The following is a 22,082-nucleotide window of genomic DNA, read 5'->3' as shown; positions in this document are numbered from 1 at the left end:
TTAATAAAAGTTACTTGGATCTTTCAACCTTTCCTCACAAATCTTCCCCCTCCCAAACATGCTTCTGTTTGTCTATATCCTTTTAAAACATGTTACTCACAATATTCCCATGAGGTTTGACTAGCAGAGAACAAAGTGGTGCTATTATTTCAAATAACTCAAAAACTAAGTTCTAAATTATCATGAACATTCTACTTCCCTTTTTTGATAGCTGTCTCATGTTCTACACCAGGAGTGGCAAACTTACGGCCAACGGGCCGGATGCATCACATGCTGGCCCTAGTTTAGTGAAGGGGAAAAAAGTCCTGATACATCACATGACACCACTGTGACGATGCGAGTTTGACACCCTATAAATCCTATCCTATAAATTCATCCATCCTATCTCTCATCCTCATTCTTCCACTCAGTATTCACCAGTAGATGAACTCTAAGAAGTTTTCTGTGCTTTCCTTTGTTACAAGATTATAAAGGAAAAAACTTGTGCCTTAACTACGTACAAGTCTATTACCAATTCTACAAATCCGAAGCATAAAACATTATTTTAGTGTGTGGAAGGTATTGCTTTTAAGGACTGGCAGTGATATCTCATCCATCAGAGGAAGCTGAATACAGTTCCTTATTTGCTAGCCTATTTCATTATTACAGCTGAAAATGCAAATTGAACAAAGAATTAGAACCTGAACAGACTCGTCATGGTAAAATAATTTTTGACTGTTCCCAAATAATATTTCTAAACTGCTGGGAGAACTCCAGTGGTTAGTTATTCAGCCTGAAAGTTCATTAGTGTTTTCTTGAATGCAGAGCTTATGGCTGCAGTTCTTGTACTTACACAGGAAGCTGGCCTTTCAGTGTGGAGAGAGAGCGAAAGAGCGAGAGAATGGAAGCATGTTCAGGACCATGGAGAGTGCATATTTTAATACGCAACCATTTAAGCATCCCCCTAATCCTGCAGTCTGGAAGCCAAATACTAGACTTATCTACAGATGCAAACTATGTTTTGACAGACACACAGATACACTTTGCCCCTCCCAAGTTAATCCAAGCCCTGACCTGAAATGACCTCGGGTAAAACTCCAACTGGGTTAGCATAGAATGGGGAGGGAAACCTTTTTGCCCAATGCAGAAGAAAAACCACAAATCTGAGTTCTGCTCAATTGGGCACTTCTGCTCATCATTTCAAATACATCTCCAATCCATTGTGGGGGGAGTGGTGAGTGCAAAGGCTGAAAATGTACGTGGAATACACCCTGGCCTTCTTATGCGTGTTCCTTGCCCCCAATTATGAGACTAGCACAGAAGACAGAAGACAGGGCAGGATTCTGGTCCTACTTTAATTCTAGTATAATGGTGGTAGATTTCTATTTTAGCATTGCTAAGCATTAGAGCATCGGAGAGCAAGACATGTCTATTTTTGGCTTCTGAAACTTTCTCTTCGTCGATTTACAATATTTCAGTAATGTAATGTGCCCCTGAATTTGGGGCTCTGATTTATTACTATATACTGAATACTAAAATAGTACTTTTAAAAGACTTTTTTTGCAGTGATTTCTGTGTTCAAAACTTTATTTTCACCAACCATACTGCTGGCCATATTGGGTGGAAATATTGGGAAAGTCATCAGCTTTCCATTCCCACTTCTGAGCTTTCTGGATTTTTTGAATTTGGCAAACCTAGAAACAATTTTTACCCATTGTGCAGGAGAGTTTTACACATAATCCAGGGGAGAGCTGGTCACATTGACTATTACAGTTTGTTAGTGAAGCTTTCAATGTACTGATAATCAAGATAGGGCTTTGGGCCCTAATCAGTAGAAAGAGGAGATAGGGCCAAAAATGAAGCAGACTGGCTTACTAATATTTGAAATTAAAAACCCACACAGTTTCATTTTAGGAATGTTCTTCTCCCAATAACACCATGAATTCCAAAGCCTAACACAATTTAACACCACTACAGCATGATTCCAACAAGGTCACAATGCTCTTACCAGGGGCATAAAACTTTTTTAGATAACTGTTGCCAACATGCACCCTGACTTTTTTTCTTTAGTCCTCCACGAATGTGACTTTTTTTTTGTATTGTAACTCACTTTGACTGCGTAGTATTTTTCAAATAATACAAATCTGCTAAGACACACACATTTCCCCAAATAAGTATATCTGCTGACTTTCAAGGGTTTACTTGAATGTTTGAACATTCAGCCTGCATCTAAGCATGTGTGTTTGAAAGTAGAATGGGAGAGGGATAGGAGAGAGAGAAAAAATAGGAAAACCTCATGCACAAATCTTCCCCTTGACTTTAGATGCATAGCCATATATCCACATGCAAACCAATTCATTCATTATCCCAATTTTTCTTCGTGCCTGACAGGGATCAAGTCTGGGTGCATCTCTTCTTATGGCCAGAAGGGACAAGTGTACAGTATCTGATCCTAGCAATCCCTAAATTTTTCAAAAGCAAACTGTACACTTAGCCATGACATTCAAAGACACTTATATCAGGGCAGGCCTGGGAAGATGTACCCTTGGAGCCCACCCTCTCTTCGTGTGTGTGTGTGTGTGTGTGTTTGTGTTTGTTTGTGTGTGTGTGTGTGTGTGTGTGTGTGTAAGCACATTTCCTGGGTGAAGATAGGAAGTCACCCTGAAAATAAGAAAAAGTCCATTATGAGCATTTCAGAGAATGATGGTCCCTTCTAAAATTGCTATTTCCCCAGAAGGAGAGAACTGTCACAGTTGTAGATAGATTCCATTTTTGATTATCTATCTCCATGCCACTGGGCTACCATTAATACCATTAAAAGCCGGCTGCCCTGTTTTACTTTGGTAGAGAAACATGTCTGTTAAACCATCAACGCATATTATAGCATGCAAGCTAAAACTTACAAGAGTAATAACACCAGTTTCTATCAAGGCCATTGGCCTTTGCAATAAGTTAAAGCTTTTCCTTGGAGAGAAATTGCACTGGGTGTTGTCTCTGTTCTGGGATATCACACTCCCAAACTCCCAACAATCTTTCCCCATGATTTCCTTTCTTTGTTAAGTAAGGCTGTCAAGATCAGAAGCCCTGAACTGATGGACTCTAGTTTGACAGGCACAATAACATAAAACGTGGTAGACATGACCTCATCTCTATATGCCAAGAGAGGTTTTTCTGAAAAGACATATAATCTTTGTCAGGGCTAATTTCTATACAATGACTCCTACCGACTAAAATTCTAAACATCATGAAATAGCAACCTTGTTAATTTCCACAACGTCTTGTTAAAGTGTGATGGATGGGACTTTTAGGAAATATCAGGTGTCCGTCACTGATTATAGGGCCATTCTTCATACAGCAGCTATGGCTGGCAATGGCAATATTCTGTGTATTAGTGCAGAGCTTTAACATCATCAAGTAGCAGAGAGACAAAATGTCCAATGTAAACAAAAGAGATTTAGTCAGCTTTCAAAAGCCCTCTAGAGACCAGCAAGCACAGAGGAGATTCTCTAGGCTGGGAGTGCCACTAAGCAGGTGACACAACAAAAACAGGCCTCAATTCTAATTCCATGAGAAAGAAAGAAAGAAAGAAAGAAAGAAAGAAAGAAAGAAAGAAAGAAAGAAAGAAAGAAAGAAATAGCAGTAGAGACTTTATCCTTCATTCTGACCTTAAAAGTGCAGAACGCAGTTGAAAAAGTTTCTCTAATTAAATGTGAGGTGATATGGTTTCTGATAGAGAATTGCAGCAAGTTTCAATACTTGGCAAATATTATTTGGACTGTGTTCTCATTGTATTATCCAGGGAGGAACTGAGCACTGCATCTTTTCAGAAGAACAAAGGTTGGATGAGAACCTGACCTTGTGTGTTGGAAAAAAATGGGTCCTTTAATTATACGTTTGTCAAGACAGGGCGCAATTAAAACAATCAAAGTCATCTGCAGGAGGACAAAAGTCACGATACTGCTCCAACATAACTGAAGCCTTGCCCCACTATTTTCTTATATGTGATGCTTATTTTAAAAGGGGGAGAGGGCTTTAGTGGCCACCCTCTTGATTTCTTTGCCTCATTCTCATGAAAACTCTTGGCACAGATCATTGATTTATGCTCAGAGATACTTTTCTTCTTTACATACTTTAATGAAATATCTGGTTGGAATCAGTTCTTAAGATAGCCTTTTCCAATATTGTGACCTCCAGAAGTATAGGGTAGTTGTCTGCATCTGGAGAACACTAGATCTGGAAGGAGTGTGGTAAGATTTTTGGTTCAGTTGCCTACGTCACCCATATATGTCTTTCATCTGCTCTCATCACACAAATTTTGTAGCTTTTGAAACAATAACATCAGAAATGACATATTGATGATGAAATGTGCAGTCTTTATCTAGCCAACAGCTGGCAATGGGTTTGGGAAATTGTGTTCCTTAGATTTCTTCCTGTTGGAAGAAAGCATTCCATGAAACAATCTAGGTCTGAAATCCCTACTAATACTTGATCTTTCAACTATTTGCAAGTTGACGTACCGGTATTAATTCAGGGCCAAGTTCTTTTCTATATCTTCCACAGATAGCAACTTCCTTCTGGCCAACGCGCAAGTACATCGTGGCTTCCCCATTGTGTATTGCTCAGATGGGTTCTGTGACCTCACTGGTTTTGCCCGAACAGAAGTCATGCAGAAAAACTGCAGCTGCCGCTTCCTCTGTGGCAGTGAGACCAGTGAAGCAGTTCTGCAATGCATTGAAAAAGTGTTGGAAGGAAAGCAGGAATACCAGACAGAAGTCTGCTTCTACAAGAAGAGCGGTGAGTTTTAGGCATCCCTTTTGTGTGGCTCTCCTGTCCTTCAGAATGTGACACCAGAGGATATGACAACAGTAGGTTTCAGGATGGAACTTGAGGACATGAGGTCACAGTTTTATCTGATAAATCCTACACATTTGCCATGAATGCAGATATACAGAATTCCTTATGTCCTATATGTAAAATAAGAACCCAGTATATTGTTTGTATGAATTTTGCAACTGCGGAAACAGTTAGTGGTTACCTAAATCGGGATCCTCAAAATATTATCCTTCATATTTTAAAGGGAAATCTTTTAGTCTGCCTGATAGCTCATATACTGCTGATAGCCCATATACTGCTTTTGCTGGTAACTTGCCAGAAATATAGATATAACAACAACAACAAACCCAGTCTAAACATCTGATTGACTGTGCAAGGGTTAATAATAATAATATAATTGTAGAACTATAGAATGGGAGGGAGAATGGATAGGGAAATGGTTTGTAAACACTGAAGGGCAGAGCAATTTAAAGATGGCTTGCCATAAAAGATGGCTTGTCAAGGAAACTGCAGTGCATCCAAAGCTGAACATAGACTGCCAAAATTTGAGGTGGAGGTAAGGTTTCCAGATCTTTTTTGTCTTTCTTTTTTTGGGGGGTGGATTTTAGAATTTAATTCTGCCCCCTTCCCACTAAGGCCGCATTAGATCATAAGCCTGAAGAAGTAGATTTGCCTTCAGGAGCTCCATAACCATAACCATCTCTGGAAAATCCCATTAAAGGGCAACTCCCTGACTAATGCTGATGGGAGCTTCCATGTGTGAGTCTGGGAATGCAAGCCAGAAGACAAATCCCTGGTGGTGGAGCTCCTCTCTACTGGTATTGGGAGGCTTCAGTAGAACCTAAATCCTTTTAGATGACAGAATTGGAGAAATGCTCTATAAGTGGATTATTTAAATTGAAGAATACACAGTGTCCTGGAGTATAATAAGGCAATGCAGGATGCACAATTAATTGGTTTTCCCCACAACTGTAGGAAGCAAAGTATTACCAGTGAAAAGCCAAAACAGTGTTCCAATGTGAACCCAGGATACCCATATTTTTTAGAGGCAATTTGAGATGATGGGTTTTGTGGCTTCTTAAATGACAAAGCCACTAAGCAGCTTGGGCTTTGCAAACCTCTGAAATGAATTCTCAGTGTGGCTGTTCTTAATCTATCTTGGTGCCAAAAGCAATGATTATTTCACCTCTGTGCTATATTTGGAGTTGAAGGATATATGCAAAGATCAGCAGGATGCCCCCCTCCAGATGTTTTAACTACAGCTTCCATAATCCATTGTCAGTAAAGTGTTGGCTGGGTTTGAAAGGAATTACAGTCCAAAAACATCTGGAAAGGCAGACAGAGATTGTTTTATTGGCAGCCGTTCTTTTGTAATCTATATTTTATGAGGTCATCAAATGCCTATAAAAAAGACCTTTTGCTGCAGCTAAAAGGTTGATTCTGACTAGATTTCTAAGTAGCTACAAGTTTCCAAACACCTTTATCTCCCCCTACCTCCCATCCACCCCTCCCTCCCTCCCTCCCTCCCTCCCTCCCTCCCTCCCTCTCTCTCTCTTTGTCTCTGTCTCTCTCTCTGTCTCTCTGTCTCTGTCTGTCTGTCTGTCTGTCTCTCTCTCTCTCTCTCTCTCACACACACACACACACACAAGTAATACAAAGTAAGGAAAAGGGAAAACATGAAGAAATTAAAAAAAAGCTAAAAATTCAACAAAGGAAAAAAGTAACAGAAAAATAGAAAAAAAAAGAAAAAAGAATCAAAGAAATGGTTTCTAATTTTCAGACCTTGTTAGTATAATTATAAATTTATTGTCTTTTGACAACACATCTCTTTTTTCTATAATCTATTCTGACTAATTATCAATATCATAAATCATAAGTTCATTTTTTTCTGAGTTATTCAAAATGTTAGCAATAGCATTTTATGCAATAAGTTAAACCTTTTCCAGTTAGCAATAAACATAGATACAGTATTGTCTTTTCAAAGAAGTCAATTTAACCAACAAGTTCCATCATCTTTACCAACCAAATCTTCCATTGTGCATAATGTTGAATTTTTCTATCTTTGTGCATAAAATAATCAAGCTGCAGTTATCATGTACAACAGCAAAATTCTTTGACTTTTTTCCAATTTACAATTTTTCTATCAATCTCAAAAGAAAAACCCCTGGTTTCAAATGTATAAAATCCTCTGAATCCAAAAATTTCTAGCTTTTTTACATGTCTACCAAACCTGAAAAATGCCTCTTCTTTTCCAACACATTTCCAGTATAAATTTGAAGTGCCTTTATTTATTTATTTATTTATTTATTTATTTATTTATTTATTTAATCGCATTTTTATACCGCCCTATCTCCCGGGGGACTCAGGGTGGTTTACAGCCTAATAAAAACATACATATAAATACAAAATAAAACACCAATTAAAAAACTTATTAAATAAGGCCGAATATTAAAAAATTGCGATAAAAATAATAAAACCCCGTTAAAACCAAATTTAAAATTTAAAATTCTAGTCCAGTCCTGCGCAAATAAATAGATGTGTCTTAAGCTCGCCGCGAAAGGTTTGAAGGTCAGGAAGTTGGCGAAGTCCTGGGGGAAGTTCGTTCCAGAGGATGGGAGCCCCCACAGAAAAGGCTCTTCCCCTGGGCGTCGCCAGTCGGCACTGCCTGGCTGACGGCACCCTGAGGAGTCCCTGTGAGAGCAATCGGGAGGCAATCGGTGGCAGCAGACGGTCCCGTAGGTAACCCGGCCCTATGCCATGGAGCGCTTTGAAGATAGTTACCAAAACCTTGAAGCGCACCCAAAAGGCCACAGGTAGCCAGTGCAGTCTGCTCAGGAGAGGTGTCACATGGGAGCCACGAGGGGCTCCCTCTATCACCCGCGCAGCCGCATTCTGGACCAACTGGAGCCTCCGGGTGCTCTTCAAGGGGAGCCCCATGTAGAGAGCATTGCAGTAATCCAGACGAGATGTCACGAGAGCATGAGTGACCGTGCATAGGGCATCCCGGTCTAGAAAGGGGCACAACTGGTGAACCAGGCGAACCTGGTAAAAAGCTCTCCTGGAGACGGCCATCAAATGGTCTTCAAAAGACAGCCGTCCATTCAGGAGAACGCCCAAGTCGTGCACCCTCTCCATTGGGGCCAATGACTCGCCCCCAACAGTCAGCCGCGGCTGCAGCTGCCTATACCGGGGTGCCGGCATCCACAGCCACTCTGTCTTGGAGGGATTGAGCTTGAGTCTGTTTCTCCCCATCCAGACCCGTACTGCCTCCAGACACTGGGACAGCACTTCGATAGCTTCGTTGGGGTGGCCCGGTGTGGAAAAGTACAGCTGAGTATCATCAGCGTACAATTGGTACCTCACACCGAAACCACTGATGATCTCACCCAGCGGCTTCATATAGATGTTGAACGGGAGGGGCGAGAGAATCGACCTCTGCGGTACCCCACAAGTGAGGCACCTCGGGGTCGACCTCTGCCCTCCCGTCAACACCGTCTGTGACCGATCAGAGAGATAGGAGGAGAACCACCGATAAACGGTGCCTCCCACTCCCAATCCCTCCAACCGGTGCAGCAAGATACCATGGTCGATGGTATCAAAAGCCGCTGAGAGGTCTAATAGGACCAAGGCAGAGGAATAACCCTATCCCTGGCCCTCCAGAGATTATCAACCAACGCGACCAAAGCCATCTCAGTGCTGTATCCGGGCCAAAAGCCGGACTGGAACGGGTCTAGATAGACAGTTTCATCCAGGTACCGGGGTAATTGACATGCCACCACACTCTCTACAACCTTCGCCACAAAGCGAAGGTTGGAGACTGGCCAGTAATTACCTAATACAGCTGGGTCCAGGGAAGGCTTCTTGAGGAGTGGTCTCACCACCGCCTCTTTCAAGGCGGCCGGAAAGATCCCCTCCAACAAAGAAGCATTCGTAATCCCCTGGAGCCAGCCTCGTGTCACCTCCTGCGTGGCCAGTACCAACCAGGAGGGGCACGGGTCCAGTAAACATGTGGTGGCATTCAACCTCCCCAGTAACCTGTCCATGTCCTCGGGAGCCACATGCCTTCTAGACAATTTTGCTTGTGACATAGACCAATGGTACATCATTTTATGAAAGCTTTCTTTAAGATAACATAGTGTAAATTTCAATCCTTTTCCTATTTTTCCATTTGTATATTATAACCAAACATTGTAGCCCATTTTATATATTCTTTCACTTGTTCTTCTGTTTCAAATTTTAGCAATTACATATTCATCATATTTACACTATAATATTTCAAACTCAGTCTTACATTGTTCAAATATATGAATTCTTTCATCTACTTTAAATCTTTCTTTAAATCTTTCTAATAATTGTAAATAACTGAGCCATTGACCACAATATATCTCTGCCACCAGCTCTTCTCAAAAATCATTAACAAAAATTATATACATATAGATGTTTTAAAAAGACCTGACCATTGTCCTAATAAAGGGCTTAAAAGAAAGTGATTTATCATCGTCGTTGTTATGTCTGTTTATCTCCTGGATTAATTTTCTGGTGTTTGAAATAAGAAATAAGATCAAGTTGCAACTACAATTTTTTTTTAATTTAGGAAAAATATATGGATATGGATGCCCATCTTATATACTAAAGATTGCTCTGAATGATCCCAACTCAGAGCAATCTTTAGTATGTAAGATGGGCATTCATATCATATCAGTTCACAAAACAAAAACAAATTAGAAACAATCCAACATTTGGAAGAAAAGTGAAGTACCCTATACTATACTGCAATTTCGCAAACAAATCTATATCCGATTTCCTTAACTCCTGGCTCTACTGCCTGAAGCAACAATTAAATATTAATTGCTTTCTGGAAGTCAAAGAGGGTTCAGGCTTCTGAATTTGAGGGGGAATTCCTGTTCTATAGGGCAGGCGCCATAAGAGAGAAGGCATGGCTCCTCCACTCTGCAAGATGATGCTATTGATCAGAGGGGACCCGGAGCAGGCCCACCCTGTCAGAATTAGTGGACTGGACAAAGATCCTTGAAGACAGATGATTGTGTGAGAATTTTTTTCTTTTCTTCTTTGGTTTAGGAACTGCCTTTTGGTGCCTGCTGGACATTGTCCCTATCAAGAATGAGAAAAGCGAAGTGGTCCTTTTCCTCTTCTCCTTCAAAGATATTACCAAGAATCATGGGAAGAATCATCTCAATGAAAAAAAGGAAGGTAAGGATGTTTGGAGGCAAAACAACTATCTCAAGGAGAGGGGGACTGAATTAATATACAATGGAATAATCACCCTGTTTTCAGTTCATGTAACCTTTGCAAATGCTAACTAGCAAATCCTTTAATTTCATTTCCCTGTTATTTTGCAACTAAAGAAAAAGGCATGAAACTGCTGTTAAATGCTTCATTAAAATATACATTTCTAAAAATATTCTTAAAGACTGGAATTCTTAAGTGTTCTGAACTATGTCCATCTCACCAGTGAAAGCAAGTGGAAATTCTAGATTCAAACTATATTTTTGATTGGCTAATCAGAAGAACAATTTGGAAGGCTAAGTTAACTGGGTTTTTTTTAACTGAAACTCCATTAGAATATGCCAGCCAAGGAAATGTTTGATTAAATTAAATCAAAGAAGCCCTTATATCACAGGAAGAAGTAAAGCCATCAGTAATCAGCATATAGGTACTTAGCAACAAGGGTACATTATCCAAAATAGTTTCAAGGAAGATACCTATTTTCAATAGTTCATTGTGTTTAATAGACAAAGATACAGTTGTCACATTTATCTTATTTTTGCTTTTAGAGTTTTGCTACAAAAAACATGGTAATTAGCTCATATATGATATGTATGTAATACATAAAATTAATGTTCCTCCTCAAATTGTTTGATAGAAATTCTCAGTGATAGGAAGACCTGGCCAGGAGATACAAGACAGACAGATAGATAAAATTCTGAAATCAGCATTTTAGAATGAAGTAGTGAGATCAAGGGACAATGGTAGCTCTGGTTGAAAAAGAATGAAAGGTTGAAAAAAAAAAGATTGAAAAAGGATGAAAAATTTGCAGATGACATCAAGCTGGCAGGAATAGTCAACACTCCAGAAGATAGGCTCAAGTTACAGAAGGATCTTGACAGACTTGAACATTGGGTGCTATCTAACAAAAATGAAATTCAACAGTGAAAAAAGTAAGGTTCTACATTTAGGCAAAGAAAACCAAAATGCACAGGTACCGTATATGTGGTACCTTGCTCAATAGTAGTACCTGTGAGACGGATCTTGGAGTCCTAGTGGACAACCATTTAGATATGAGTCAGCAGTGTGCAGCAGCTGCTAAAAAAGCCAACACACTTCTGGGCTGCATAAACAGAGGGATAGAATCAAGATCACGTGAAGTGTTAATACCACTTTATAATGCCTTGGTAAGGGCACACTTGGAATACTGCATTCAGTTTTGATCGCCATGATGTAAAAAAGATGCTGAGACTCTAGAAAGAGTGCAGAGAAGAGCAGCAAAGATGATTAGGAGACTGGAGGCTAAAACATATGAAGAACGGTTGCAGGAACTGGGTATGTCTAGTTTAAAAAAAAGAAGGACTAAAAAGTAAGTTTTAATAAAAAGAAAGAATAAAAAGACATGATAGCAGTGTTCCAATATCTCAGGGGTTGCCACAAAGAAGAGGGAGTCGGGCTGTTTTCCAAAGCACCTCAGGGTAGAACAAGAAGCAATGGGTGGAAACTAATCAAGGAGAGAAGCAACTTAGAACTAAGGAGAAATTTCCTGACAGAACAATTAATAAGTGGAACAACTTGCCTGCAGAAGTTGTAAATGCTCCAACACTGGAAATTTTTAAGAAAACGTTGGCTAATCATCTGTCTGAGATGGTGTAGGGTTTCCTGCCTGGGCAGGGGGTTGGACTAGAAGGCCTCCAAGGTCCCTTCCAACTCTGTTGTTATTATTATTAGGAAGTAAGTTATAATGGCTATGTTGAAGGAACATAGCCATATGCAAGCTCTTCCTGTTTAAAAATTGGTACCATGATTCTAGTCTTATTCTTTTTTTTTCCAGAAAAGCAGCAGTGCAAGAAGGCAAGGAGCTCCCACTTTTGGGAGGCCAGGAAACAAGGGCGAACTGCTTTGCACCATCTCACCAGGCAGTTCAACAAGAAAGAAAAGACAGAGATGAAGATAAACAGTGTAAAGTTATCACCTACTTTCTTACCCTGTATTTCTGGGCAAGGGAGTGGTTAAGTCCAAGCTTTTTCAACTATAACCATGATAATAGTCACATAGTTTTTCCATTAGCACATCCAAAATCATCTTACTTTGTGAAATTTGTGGTTCATCTCTTTAGAATTGCCCAATGCCAAAATGAGAGGAAATTCTAGGATAGTGCAGTGTCTATGGAGCAGTGTGTATCAAAAACCTGCAATAAGGCATGTTTGGCATTGGAGCCCAAGCCCCACCACTTTTCTGAATGTGCTGAATGTACAAAGGGATAGGACTTTGATCACAACATAGCACTTGCCATTTTGCAAATTTTGATGTCCATGAGAGTATAGCTTGCGGTCTCTGTTGTATGTTAGCACTATAGATCATCTGACACGGGGATATTTTGATGGGAAGAGCAATTCTTTTTAAAGGCTCTTTAACAGCTTTTCATGTAGGGCCAGTTCTTTGAGCAGAACTCAGAAAGCAGTTTGTTTGTTTGTTTGTTTGTTTGTTTTGTCACACAGTATATATAAGCATAAGCTTGAAATAAGTATACAATATGTAAGCATATATGTAAGTATGAGTATATAATAACTATATTAATTGGATATAACGAAAGGAAACAATAGGACAGGAACGGTAGGCATGCTTGAGCTCTTATCAGTTCATTGTGAAGGGAAGCAATCCTTCTCAGTATTAAAAGGAACTTCACAGGGGTTCCTCTTAAAAGTCAGTGCTGAAAAATCATTTCATGGCACCAAAGCAAGGTGGGTTTTCCTATCCAACTAGGATCACTTGTGTTGAATAGAAGTGATGGACTGGTGTAGTATTCTCAAGCCACACACCTATAGATATATTATATTATAACTCCCATAACATCCCTAAGTAAATCACCTACAAATTACTAAATTTCAGTTGCAGTTTGTATGAGTGTGCAGGCTGAAAGAGAAGAACAAATGATATTTTGGTATAGTTGTACTCCATACCATATATTTTATGTTATAATGAGATGCAATAAGATGGCATGAGTTCAGCACCATTTATTCCAGAGTCTTCTGCAAATTGCAGACTCAGCATTTTCAGCTTCCTTTCTACAGCTCTTTCTTGTTTTCAGTGGAGCTTGTGTGCAGAATGGAGAAAGTCTTGTCCTAAACTGCATACAGAGATATGGACATGCTGTCTGGCAATGAAACTGAAGTGCAGCCAGATACATCTGGATGTTTTGTGATGGATTCTGATAGCTGCTAGAAAACCATCCTGGGCACCTAACAATCCAGATTTTTGCTTTTCTCATTTCCTACTCAGAACGCCTTGACAGCTGCTCCCTCCTGATCTAAGACCAGGGCAGATTAAAAGGCTTTGATCTATTTGAGGGAAGTGGTTGGATGTTGGGAGGGAGGAGAGTTAGTTGAAGAACTGCCTAAGCAGCTGTGCAGGCAGGCTATCTATTCCAGCTACAAGCTGGGTAACTCCCTTCTCTTCCATGAGAAAATCTGTATTTACTTATACTAAGCTGATAATGGTGGCTAACCTTTGTTCCTGATCCTCATCCACAGTGAGGGTATGTGCACATGTGTGCATATGCTGAAGAGTTTTGGAAGAGAATTTTTAGAAAGAAAGTGGCCCCCAAAGTATTATAGTGGTAATATAAAAAGTAGGAGAACTACATCCTGTTTCTTCTGTTTTTCATATATGAGTCATATTTAGATGCTTGCTGTAGTATGAGATGATTGGCAGCTACACAAAAAAGAAGTAGCCGGATATTATTATTATGGAAGCAACCGCTTGGTTTTCACACCTACCTTCCTTTTTTTCCTCCTTGTTTTCCTTTTAATCATAGATGAATGATGACCAGTAACTAGATCTTGATGAATTACTGTATAATAACCTGCAACTATAGTACTTCAAACTCATATAGCCGACTACGTTTTCTTTTTCCTTGTTTAAATATTTATTGCAAGAGATTGAGAAAGTAAAAGAAATAGATGGAAGGGACAAAATGTGTATGACAGAAAAATACTACATATGCAGTTTAGAATATTTAAATTTTCCAGAATGCTCTCAAGTCATCATTTCCTTGGTTTGTTTTTAAGACGGGAACTCTCTGGTGGCTTAAGACACTTTATAATGTTTGACTTTATTTACATATATACAAACTGAACAATGAAGAGACAGATAATATACTCTCCTTGCTGGTAATAAATATACTGCCTCCACCAAATTCCCTAGAGAGGAAGCAGCTAGATATACTTAGACAGTTTAGGTTTTCAGAGCAAAATGTTATTTGTAATTCTTAACCTATTTCTAGCCTTTTATTTCTTTATAGCAGACACTCGCCCATCTCTTTCCAGCAAGGTATGGGCAAATACATTGCATTTTCTATAAATGGCTCCTTCTAGTTAAAAAAAACTATGTTCTAAACATTCTGGACCAGGAGTCTCCAACCTTGGCAACTTTCAGACTTGTGGACTTCAACTCCCAGCAAAGCTGGCTGAGGAATTCTGGGAGTTGAAGTCCACAAGTCTGAAAGTTGCCAAGGTTGGAGACCCCTGTTCTGGACCATTCACCTATGATTTCCTTGAACTATAGAGGAAATTGGAATGTTAGTCCATTGTTAAGGAATCTTATGTATTTATATTAGTATTGATATTCCAAGCCTTAGAAAAATTCAGATTCATTGACAGCAGTGCTTAAATTCAGAAGCTGGATCTTAATTCCTTTTTCAGTTTCATTTAGAATTAAATATAATTTGTCCAGGTGATTACACAGAAAGTTAAACAGACCCGCTTTGATGTGGATTCGCACTCATTATTTTTAATTGGTATGTCTAAAACATGATGTATCAACTGCTCTGAAATCTTATTTTTGAAACAAGACATCAGAGTGCAGGGTATTCCCAACACTTTTTCCCGTCTTCTGCAACACTGATTTTAAAGACCATCTGTTTATCAGAATAGCTTGGTTTGGGAGGTTTCATTCTCAAGGTCTTACTAACCAGCATGAAAGATGTCACAAAGCACTCTTATAGATAAAAAGTATTTAAATGCTGCCAAGTCAATCTAAATTCAAAGAGTGATGCAGTGGCCTAGAAGTGGGGCTCTTACCTCACAAGCATAGGTTGTGAATTCAATCCTAGATAGAGGCAGATATTTCTTTCTCTGGGCACTGTGAGAATATATCTGCTAAGAATGAACTCCGCATTGATGACAGGAAGGGCACTCAGCTCCATTCAGTTGCCCCAACTTCATCCCCATGCAAGAGGTCATTAAAAGACAAAAAAAAAAAAGAGTTCAGCTGATGTTCTAAGCACATACCAACAATGGTAACTCTTGAAGAAGCATCTTTTCATGCCATAAGAGGGAAACAAATATGATACATAAAACACCTTCAAACTAAACTTTTAAACTTTAGTCACTCACTATGCCAAAGAAAACAATGCAAATTAAAGTTGAACACAGCTGATAAGGACAATTATAAACCCTTGGAACAAAATCAAATGTGGCAGTAAAAGGGTTAAGGGCATAGTAGTAGCCAGGAGGAAAAACTCTATGATGCCCCTTTCCTTTGGTGCCCTAAACATATGGTTATTTTACTAAATGGTTAATTCAGGGCTAAAGTGCTGAGTATTTTCAGTGGAAGATGAAGTGAAAGGAGATACTAGATCAGACAAGTTGGATTCCATCTGTCCTGAAACCTTCTTCCTTTGACCCAATGAGCTGTCATGTGACTGCTTGGGCAACAAGGGGTCACAGACGACTTAGCAAGGTCATATATGTGTGTCTCCTTAAGTCTTGACATTATAAGCTGTCCTGTCCCACCTAAATGAACCAAGGAAAGCAAAATGATGGACCCATTTCTGTTTTAAGTAACCAGTACCAAAGTTAGAAAACTTGGCATGTATGTATCATATTGTACATCTATTATTTACCAACCAATAACGCAAGATGTACAGTTTTCCAGTTTAACGTTTTTATTAGGTTATAAGATAAAATACAAAATACAAAAGTAAATAGGAAAACACAGTGGGAGGGGGGGAGTGAGGAGAGAAAAAAGAAGAAACATTGACTCATTGAAGCATCAAGCCACAACTTTTTGTTTTTCCATAATAATATAAACTAGCCATTTCTATAAAAACATTTCAATCTAATGGGTAAAATCCAAAATCAAAGTTTCATTTTTTCCCACTTCAAGCACAAAGTTTAGAAGTGGTCTCCATGTGGAAGCAAAGGTACTTATATTCTTTCTTTTAACCCAGATGGTCACTTTAGCCATTTCTGCCAACTCCATCAGCTTCTGTAGCCATTCATCCATAGTGGGAATTGAAGTGTCCTTCCATTTTTGTGCATAAAATAGTCCTGCTGCTGTCAACATATATATAAGATCAAAGTTCCAATTTTTTTCTCCGTCTTTTTCCATTAAACCCAAAAGAAAGGTTTCTGGTTTCATTTTTATTTTTGTTTTAAGAATTTTCGGTATTATAATATGAATCTTACTCCAAAGTTTCTTTGCTTGATCACAATAAATATAAAAAGTTCCTTCTTTACTTTACACTTCCAACATTAATTTGAAATATCTTTATACATTCTGGATAACTTAACTGGTGTTAAATACCAGCAATACATTATCTTATAAAATTTTTATTTTAAATTATAGTTTAGGATAAATTTTAAACCTTTAATCCTCATTTTTTCCAGTGTTCAAGCATCACATTATATCCAAAATTCCTTGCCTACTGAATCATGCAATGTTTTACATGTTCACTTTCCAAATTCAATTTCAATAACATTTAATAAATCTTAGCAATAATATGCTCATCACTACCACACAGTAAGATTTCCAATTCATTTTTAGCAAAATCACACCCACAACTCTTTTTATCTGATTTAAAAAGTTCTTTCAGTTGTTGATATGTAAACCACTGGCAAACATAACATTTGCATGATGTACAGTTTTCTTCAAGGCAGGCAATAGGGTGACACTCCATCATTCATAATTAAACGTTGATTTGGTGGAGCAACTTGACTTCCTTAAGATAAAATTTCCATTGCCGGGCTTACATGACTTACTTTTGGGAGCTGGTCTTTTTCATCCACCATCAAAGCACAGGCAGACCGACACACATGGACTTGGGTTAAAGTCACAGCCAATTGTTGGCTTATTTGAACAACTGCTCATGTTATCTGAGAGATGCATAGGAGGGAGAGGAGACTTCATGTGATTTGCTTAGATATATTTCTATCAGTTCTTCTAGGAGGATCTACTTAATGCTCCTACTGGATGAAGACCCCATGTGGCTCATCTAGATGTCTTTTTGTTAGATTCTGAACTACCTAGGTTGCAATAGAATCCAGCCACTCTTGCTTTTGCACTTGTCCAATGTTGCTGTTCCTTTTCTTACTAATTCAGCTAAGTCAGAAAGGATGTGCTGTCTCTGAGGCTGCACATCCAGTACAGCTGGAATGGTCTGGCCAGCAGACTATAGAAGAGAAAACTGCTCTAATTGTTTCATGCTATTGCCTGTTTGCTTGGAAAGTAAGAGAGGTTTCTTTCCTAATTGCTATGGGGAAGTTGAAAGTGTTTTTGCATGTATATGCATACTGCCAGTATATTTGCCTGTAAAAAAAAAAAAAGCATGTAGATGCAAAGTTGTGTGCAGGTGTGAGAACTGCTGTGCTTCAAACATAGATGTTGGCAGTGCTCAGAAACTGTACAAAGATTGCCAGTAAAATGTTAGTGTGACTTGTTTTGCTGAGGTTGTATGTTCCCTCTGTTCATGCTCTTGTGCCCGGCTGACATTTAGCTTCAGGATGACTTTAACAGATGAAATGAATGCTCATTTTAAGATCTTATGAAAAATCTACATCAGCAGAACACTGGAGCTTATTCAGAATGCATATATTGTACTAACCTATGTAGTGATTTTTGAAAAACATCTCAGTGCTTGTATGGACTGAGTTTTTCCTCTTCCATGGCTGTGACGGGAAGTACTAACTACTTGCTAATAGAAAAAATATGTGAATTAAATAGTTCTTTGTTCTACGTGTTAGATCTATGAATTCAGAACAAGAACGAAGTGTCATTTCAGTTAAAGCTGCCTGGGATTTTTATCTATTTTTTTTTTCTTAGTAGTGTCTTTTGTCAGTTTTTCAGCAAGGTACCTAGTCGGTAGTAATGAACATGGACTGCTAACCCAATTAGAATGAAAAATGAGGAAAAAAGGAACTAATGTCAAGTGCTTTCCTGACATGCTCAAAATGTTTTAAATTTTGTTCTGATGATGCATGAAACTTTTTGATAATTTCAAGTTTTGTTTCACCATAATTTTCTCTTTTGAGTTGTGCACAAGTTGTGCAGTTTTCAAATTTTATTGTTTATCACTTTAGCAGCTTTTACTGAAACATGGAAGGAATTTACTACATATGAATTAATATGAATCATGAATGTCCACCTGTAACTGTAAGCCTATTGACTTACAAATACTCATGCTGCAATAAAAGGAAGTGTGTTCTGAGATTTTGGGAGGAATCATTCTAACATGGCCTGATACTTTTCGTAGTGAAGGCCACTTTTTTCCCTTTGAATACCATATTAATGGTAAAAGAGATGGCAACAAGACAAAGAAATGGACCTATCTAAGACAAAAACTAAAGTTAATTCGTTTAAATTATATTACATAAAATTCACAAAAAGAAAATAGGATTATAGTCTATGTCCCACATCACTTTGACTTTTTCATACAATAGAAATTATAGTTTGGTATGCTTCTGCAGGGACTCTGGCTGTTGTTCCTAAGCTTTCTAAAAGCTATGTTTAGGAATGCTGAGGCTGAGGACTGAGGCCGAAGTCCAGACACCCCCATTCACTCTCTACAATGTGTGTGGAGAGTCCTTTTATTTTATATCCTGTCCTTCCATTTCTCCTCTTCTGTCTCCTATTTTGCCTCTCACGCAAAATCTTATCAGGCAGAGTTAGCCTTAGTCACTCCAGTGAATGACATTATTACACAATGCCATTCTTGGGGCTATTTTTCAGCAAGGTTAGGAAGATGTCTTCCCTGAAAAAACTGCTGATTTCAGCCTAGTGCTTATTGTAAGACCGCCGGGAGGCTTCTCGGGAGCTTATGATGATGATGTTGGTAGCTGAAATTGCATTTCCTCTCTTCTCCTCTTCAGGATGTCTTTGAAAACAAGCCCTCAGTGCCAGAGTACAAAGTGGCTTATGTACAGAAGTCGCGCTTCATCCTTCTTCACTACAGCATCTTCAAAGCCCTGTGGGACTGGCTCATCCTCCTGGCTACTTTCTATGTGGCAGTCACTGTTCCCTACAATGTCTGCTTCACTGACGCTGAAGACAGCTTGACAGCTGCCCGCAGCACCATCGTCAGTGACATTGTAGTTGAGATGCTTTTCATTGTTGGTAAGGATTTAAGTCTGGGTTGGGGAGAGTCAAACACATATTTACAATAGTATGAAAAGGACACACCTGGGCAGACTTGTGAAATGGGCATCAGTGTTCCTAGAGCAGAGATCAAATCATGGAGTATTCTTTATTTCTAGAACATTGTTTAACCTCCACCACATTGAAATGTATGGACTTCAACTCCCAGAATTCTCCCAACCTGCTAGCTATGGGAATTCTGGGCACTGAAGTCTTAATTTTGCTTAATATTGCTGAGTTTGAGAAACACTGTTCTAGAATAAGGAACAGTCAGTTCCCAGCAGGTGATCACAACAAGCTTTTTGAGGCATATCAAATGCTACTTTTCAAAAGCAGATAGAGCCAGAATCTCTTTTGGAAAGAGATTGTAAATGTTTGAATGCATTTTCAAGACTTGTAAATGGTTTTTCTTCCCTGGAAACAAAATGGATAATGATAGATTTCATTTTGACCCTGAACCATACTTTTTGATCACCCTATTCCTGCTCTATACAGTAATGCAGAGTAAAATATAATAGAAAAACAAAATTGGTAATTGAATAATTATTACCCTTTTAATAACAGTAGTTAGATCATTAAATTATGCAGTGTTATCTGATCAGAACAATACTGTTATTATCAAATGTTAAGCATCTGGCTATTCACTTAGTACAGCCTTGCACTGGCCCTATACCTGCATTGTAATGGAATATATTATCAATTAAGTTGAATATTTGTAACTCGGGATCCTTGGTGGTCTCTGAGCTTGCTTGTTTTCTTGCTGACATTTCATTACCCTTAACTAGGTAACATTATCAGTGCTAGTAAGGAGTGCTGTCTGCTGTCAATTTATTTTCTGGTGACTTGTCTGTCTATGTGGGTTGGGGCGGGTATTGAGGTATTGCTTACTTGTTGGACTGAAGTTGATCTTGGAGTTAATCTATGCTGATCTGAGTGTTAATTACTGATGGAGAAGTGCTGGAGTCTTTTTCTCCAGCCAACTAAAGCCCTCCAAAACATCTTAAGCAAACTAAAAGACTCAGTAACTCCAGGAAAAAAAAGAAAACAGGAGGCACCTACAACATACAATGTAAGAACCGCAACAACCACTATGTAGGACAAACAGAAAGAAGACTGACAGAACGCATCCATGAACACCAACTGGCAGTCTGAAGATATGATGAAAATTCTTTAATTTCACAACATATAAATAGAATTAACCATAGTTTCAATTGGAAAAAATGTGACAATCCTAGACCAGGCCACTCTGACAAATCAGCCATTAATAGACGCATAGACATTAACAACATCTGTGTTGTTGTTAGTTGCGAAGTTGTATCCGACCCATCGCAACCCCATGGACAACGTTCCTCAGGCCTTCCTATCCTCTACCATCCTCTGGAGTCCATTTAAGCTCATGCCAACTGCTTCAGTAACTCCATCCAGCCACCTCATTCTCTGTCATCCCCTTCTTTTTTTGCCCTCAATTTTTCCCAGCATTAGGCTCTTTTCCAGTGAGTCCTTCCTTCTCATTAGGTGACAGCATCTGTAGACTTTTCAAAAGAAACAATCAGCCAGCTGAAAAAAGAAAAAGATTCCAGCTCCTGTCCACCAGTATCAGCTATCATTTCAGCATAGATTAATTCCAAGGTCAACATCAGACCAACAATTAAGTAAATAATACTTCAGTACCTGCCCCAACCCACACAGACAGGCAAGTCACCAGAAAATAAATTGATAGCAGACAGCAGTCCTTACTAGCACTGATGATGTTACCTAGTTCAAGATAATGAAATGTTTGCAAGAAAACAAGCTAGCTCAAATAGCACCAAGGAATATACCATGTTTGACCATTGAATAATGTTTTGAAGTATTACCGCAAACAGCCAGGATGCCTCTATAGAATATAAGTGTTGGACTTGGTCAGGCTTTTCAGTTAGAGAATCTTTGGACTATCACAATTCTCCATGTTTTCAGTATTCTCTATTTGTGGGGAACTGACAGAGTTCAAACAGTTTAAACAGATGCTTAAAAATTTTCAATATGCCAAGAATTGAATTCTAATATTCCAAAGATATATAGCTGTGATTCCTAGAAACTGAAGCACAAACTCCAATTTCTACAGCTTATGAGTTTTCTAGACCAAGTTGGGCAAAATGGTAGAAGATCCATGTGTTCCTGGGCAAAACTGCAACTGGTATAAAGAGCACTTTGTGGTATTGAATCCTACACAGCTCTCTGTACTCCTATTCTGCATATCAAATGTTCCTGTAGAACATGATGTCATGGAGAATTGGTACTGGCAAATGTGTAAGTGCCCCCTTTTCTTTTTTGACAGATATTGTTTTGAACTTTCGGACCACATATGTTAGTGAATCAGGCCAGGTGGTTTATGATACGCGTTCAATTTGCCTCCACTATGTGGCAACATGGTTCTTCGTGGACTTAATTGCAGCCTTGCCCTTTGACCTCCTCTATGCCTTCAATGTTCCAGTGGTGAGTGATGCTTTATCTGCTCCTAGCAATGAGCCAAAGCACTCCATAAGAAAGGCCCCAGCCAAATGGTGAATTTCCAGAAAGAGAAGCCCATTAGAGGCACCAGCTTTTAAGCCACATGGCCACCAGCAGACGCTTTATAATTGTACAAGGTC

At 38.9% G+C, this 22,082-nt stretch overlaps 1 protein-coding gene across 1 annotated transcript in view; it reads left to right on the top strand.

Moving 5' to 3' along the window:
- Positions 1–22,082, top strand: part of KCNH4 (potassium voltage-gated channel subfamily H member 4) — a 62,028-nt gene that overhangs the window by 6,728 nt on the left and 33,218 nt on the right. Inside the window, exons 2-6 of the mRNA XM_058181768.1 lie at positions 4,540–4,773; positions 9,892–10,023; positions 11,873–12,000; positions 19,188–19,431; positions 21,770–21,927. Coding sequence (XP_058037751.1) covers positions 4,540–4,773; positions 9,892–10,023; positions 11,873–12,000; positions 19,188–19,431; positions 21,770–21,927 — 896 coding nt within the window. The remainder of the gene's footprint in view (positions 1–4,539; positions 4,774–9,891; positions 10,024–11,872; positions 12,001–19,187; positions 19,432–21,769; positions 21,928–22,082) is intronic.

Source organism: Ahaetulla prasina, chromosome 4 (assembly GCF_028640845.1).
Source record: "Ahaetulla prasina isolate Xishuangbanna chromosome 4, ASM2864084v1, whole genome shotgun sequence".
Lineage (NCBI taxonomy): Eukaryota > Metazoa > Chordata > Lepidosauria > Squamata > Colubridae > Ahaetulla > Ahaetulla prasina.
This window is presented reverse-complemented; position numbering and strand designations above follow the sequence as displayed.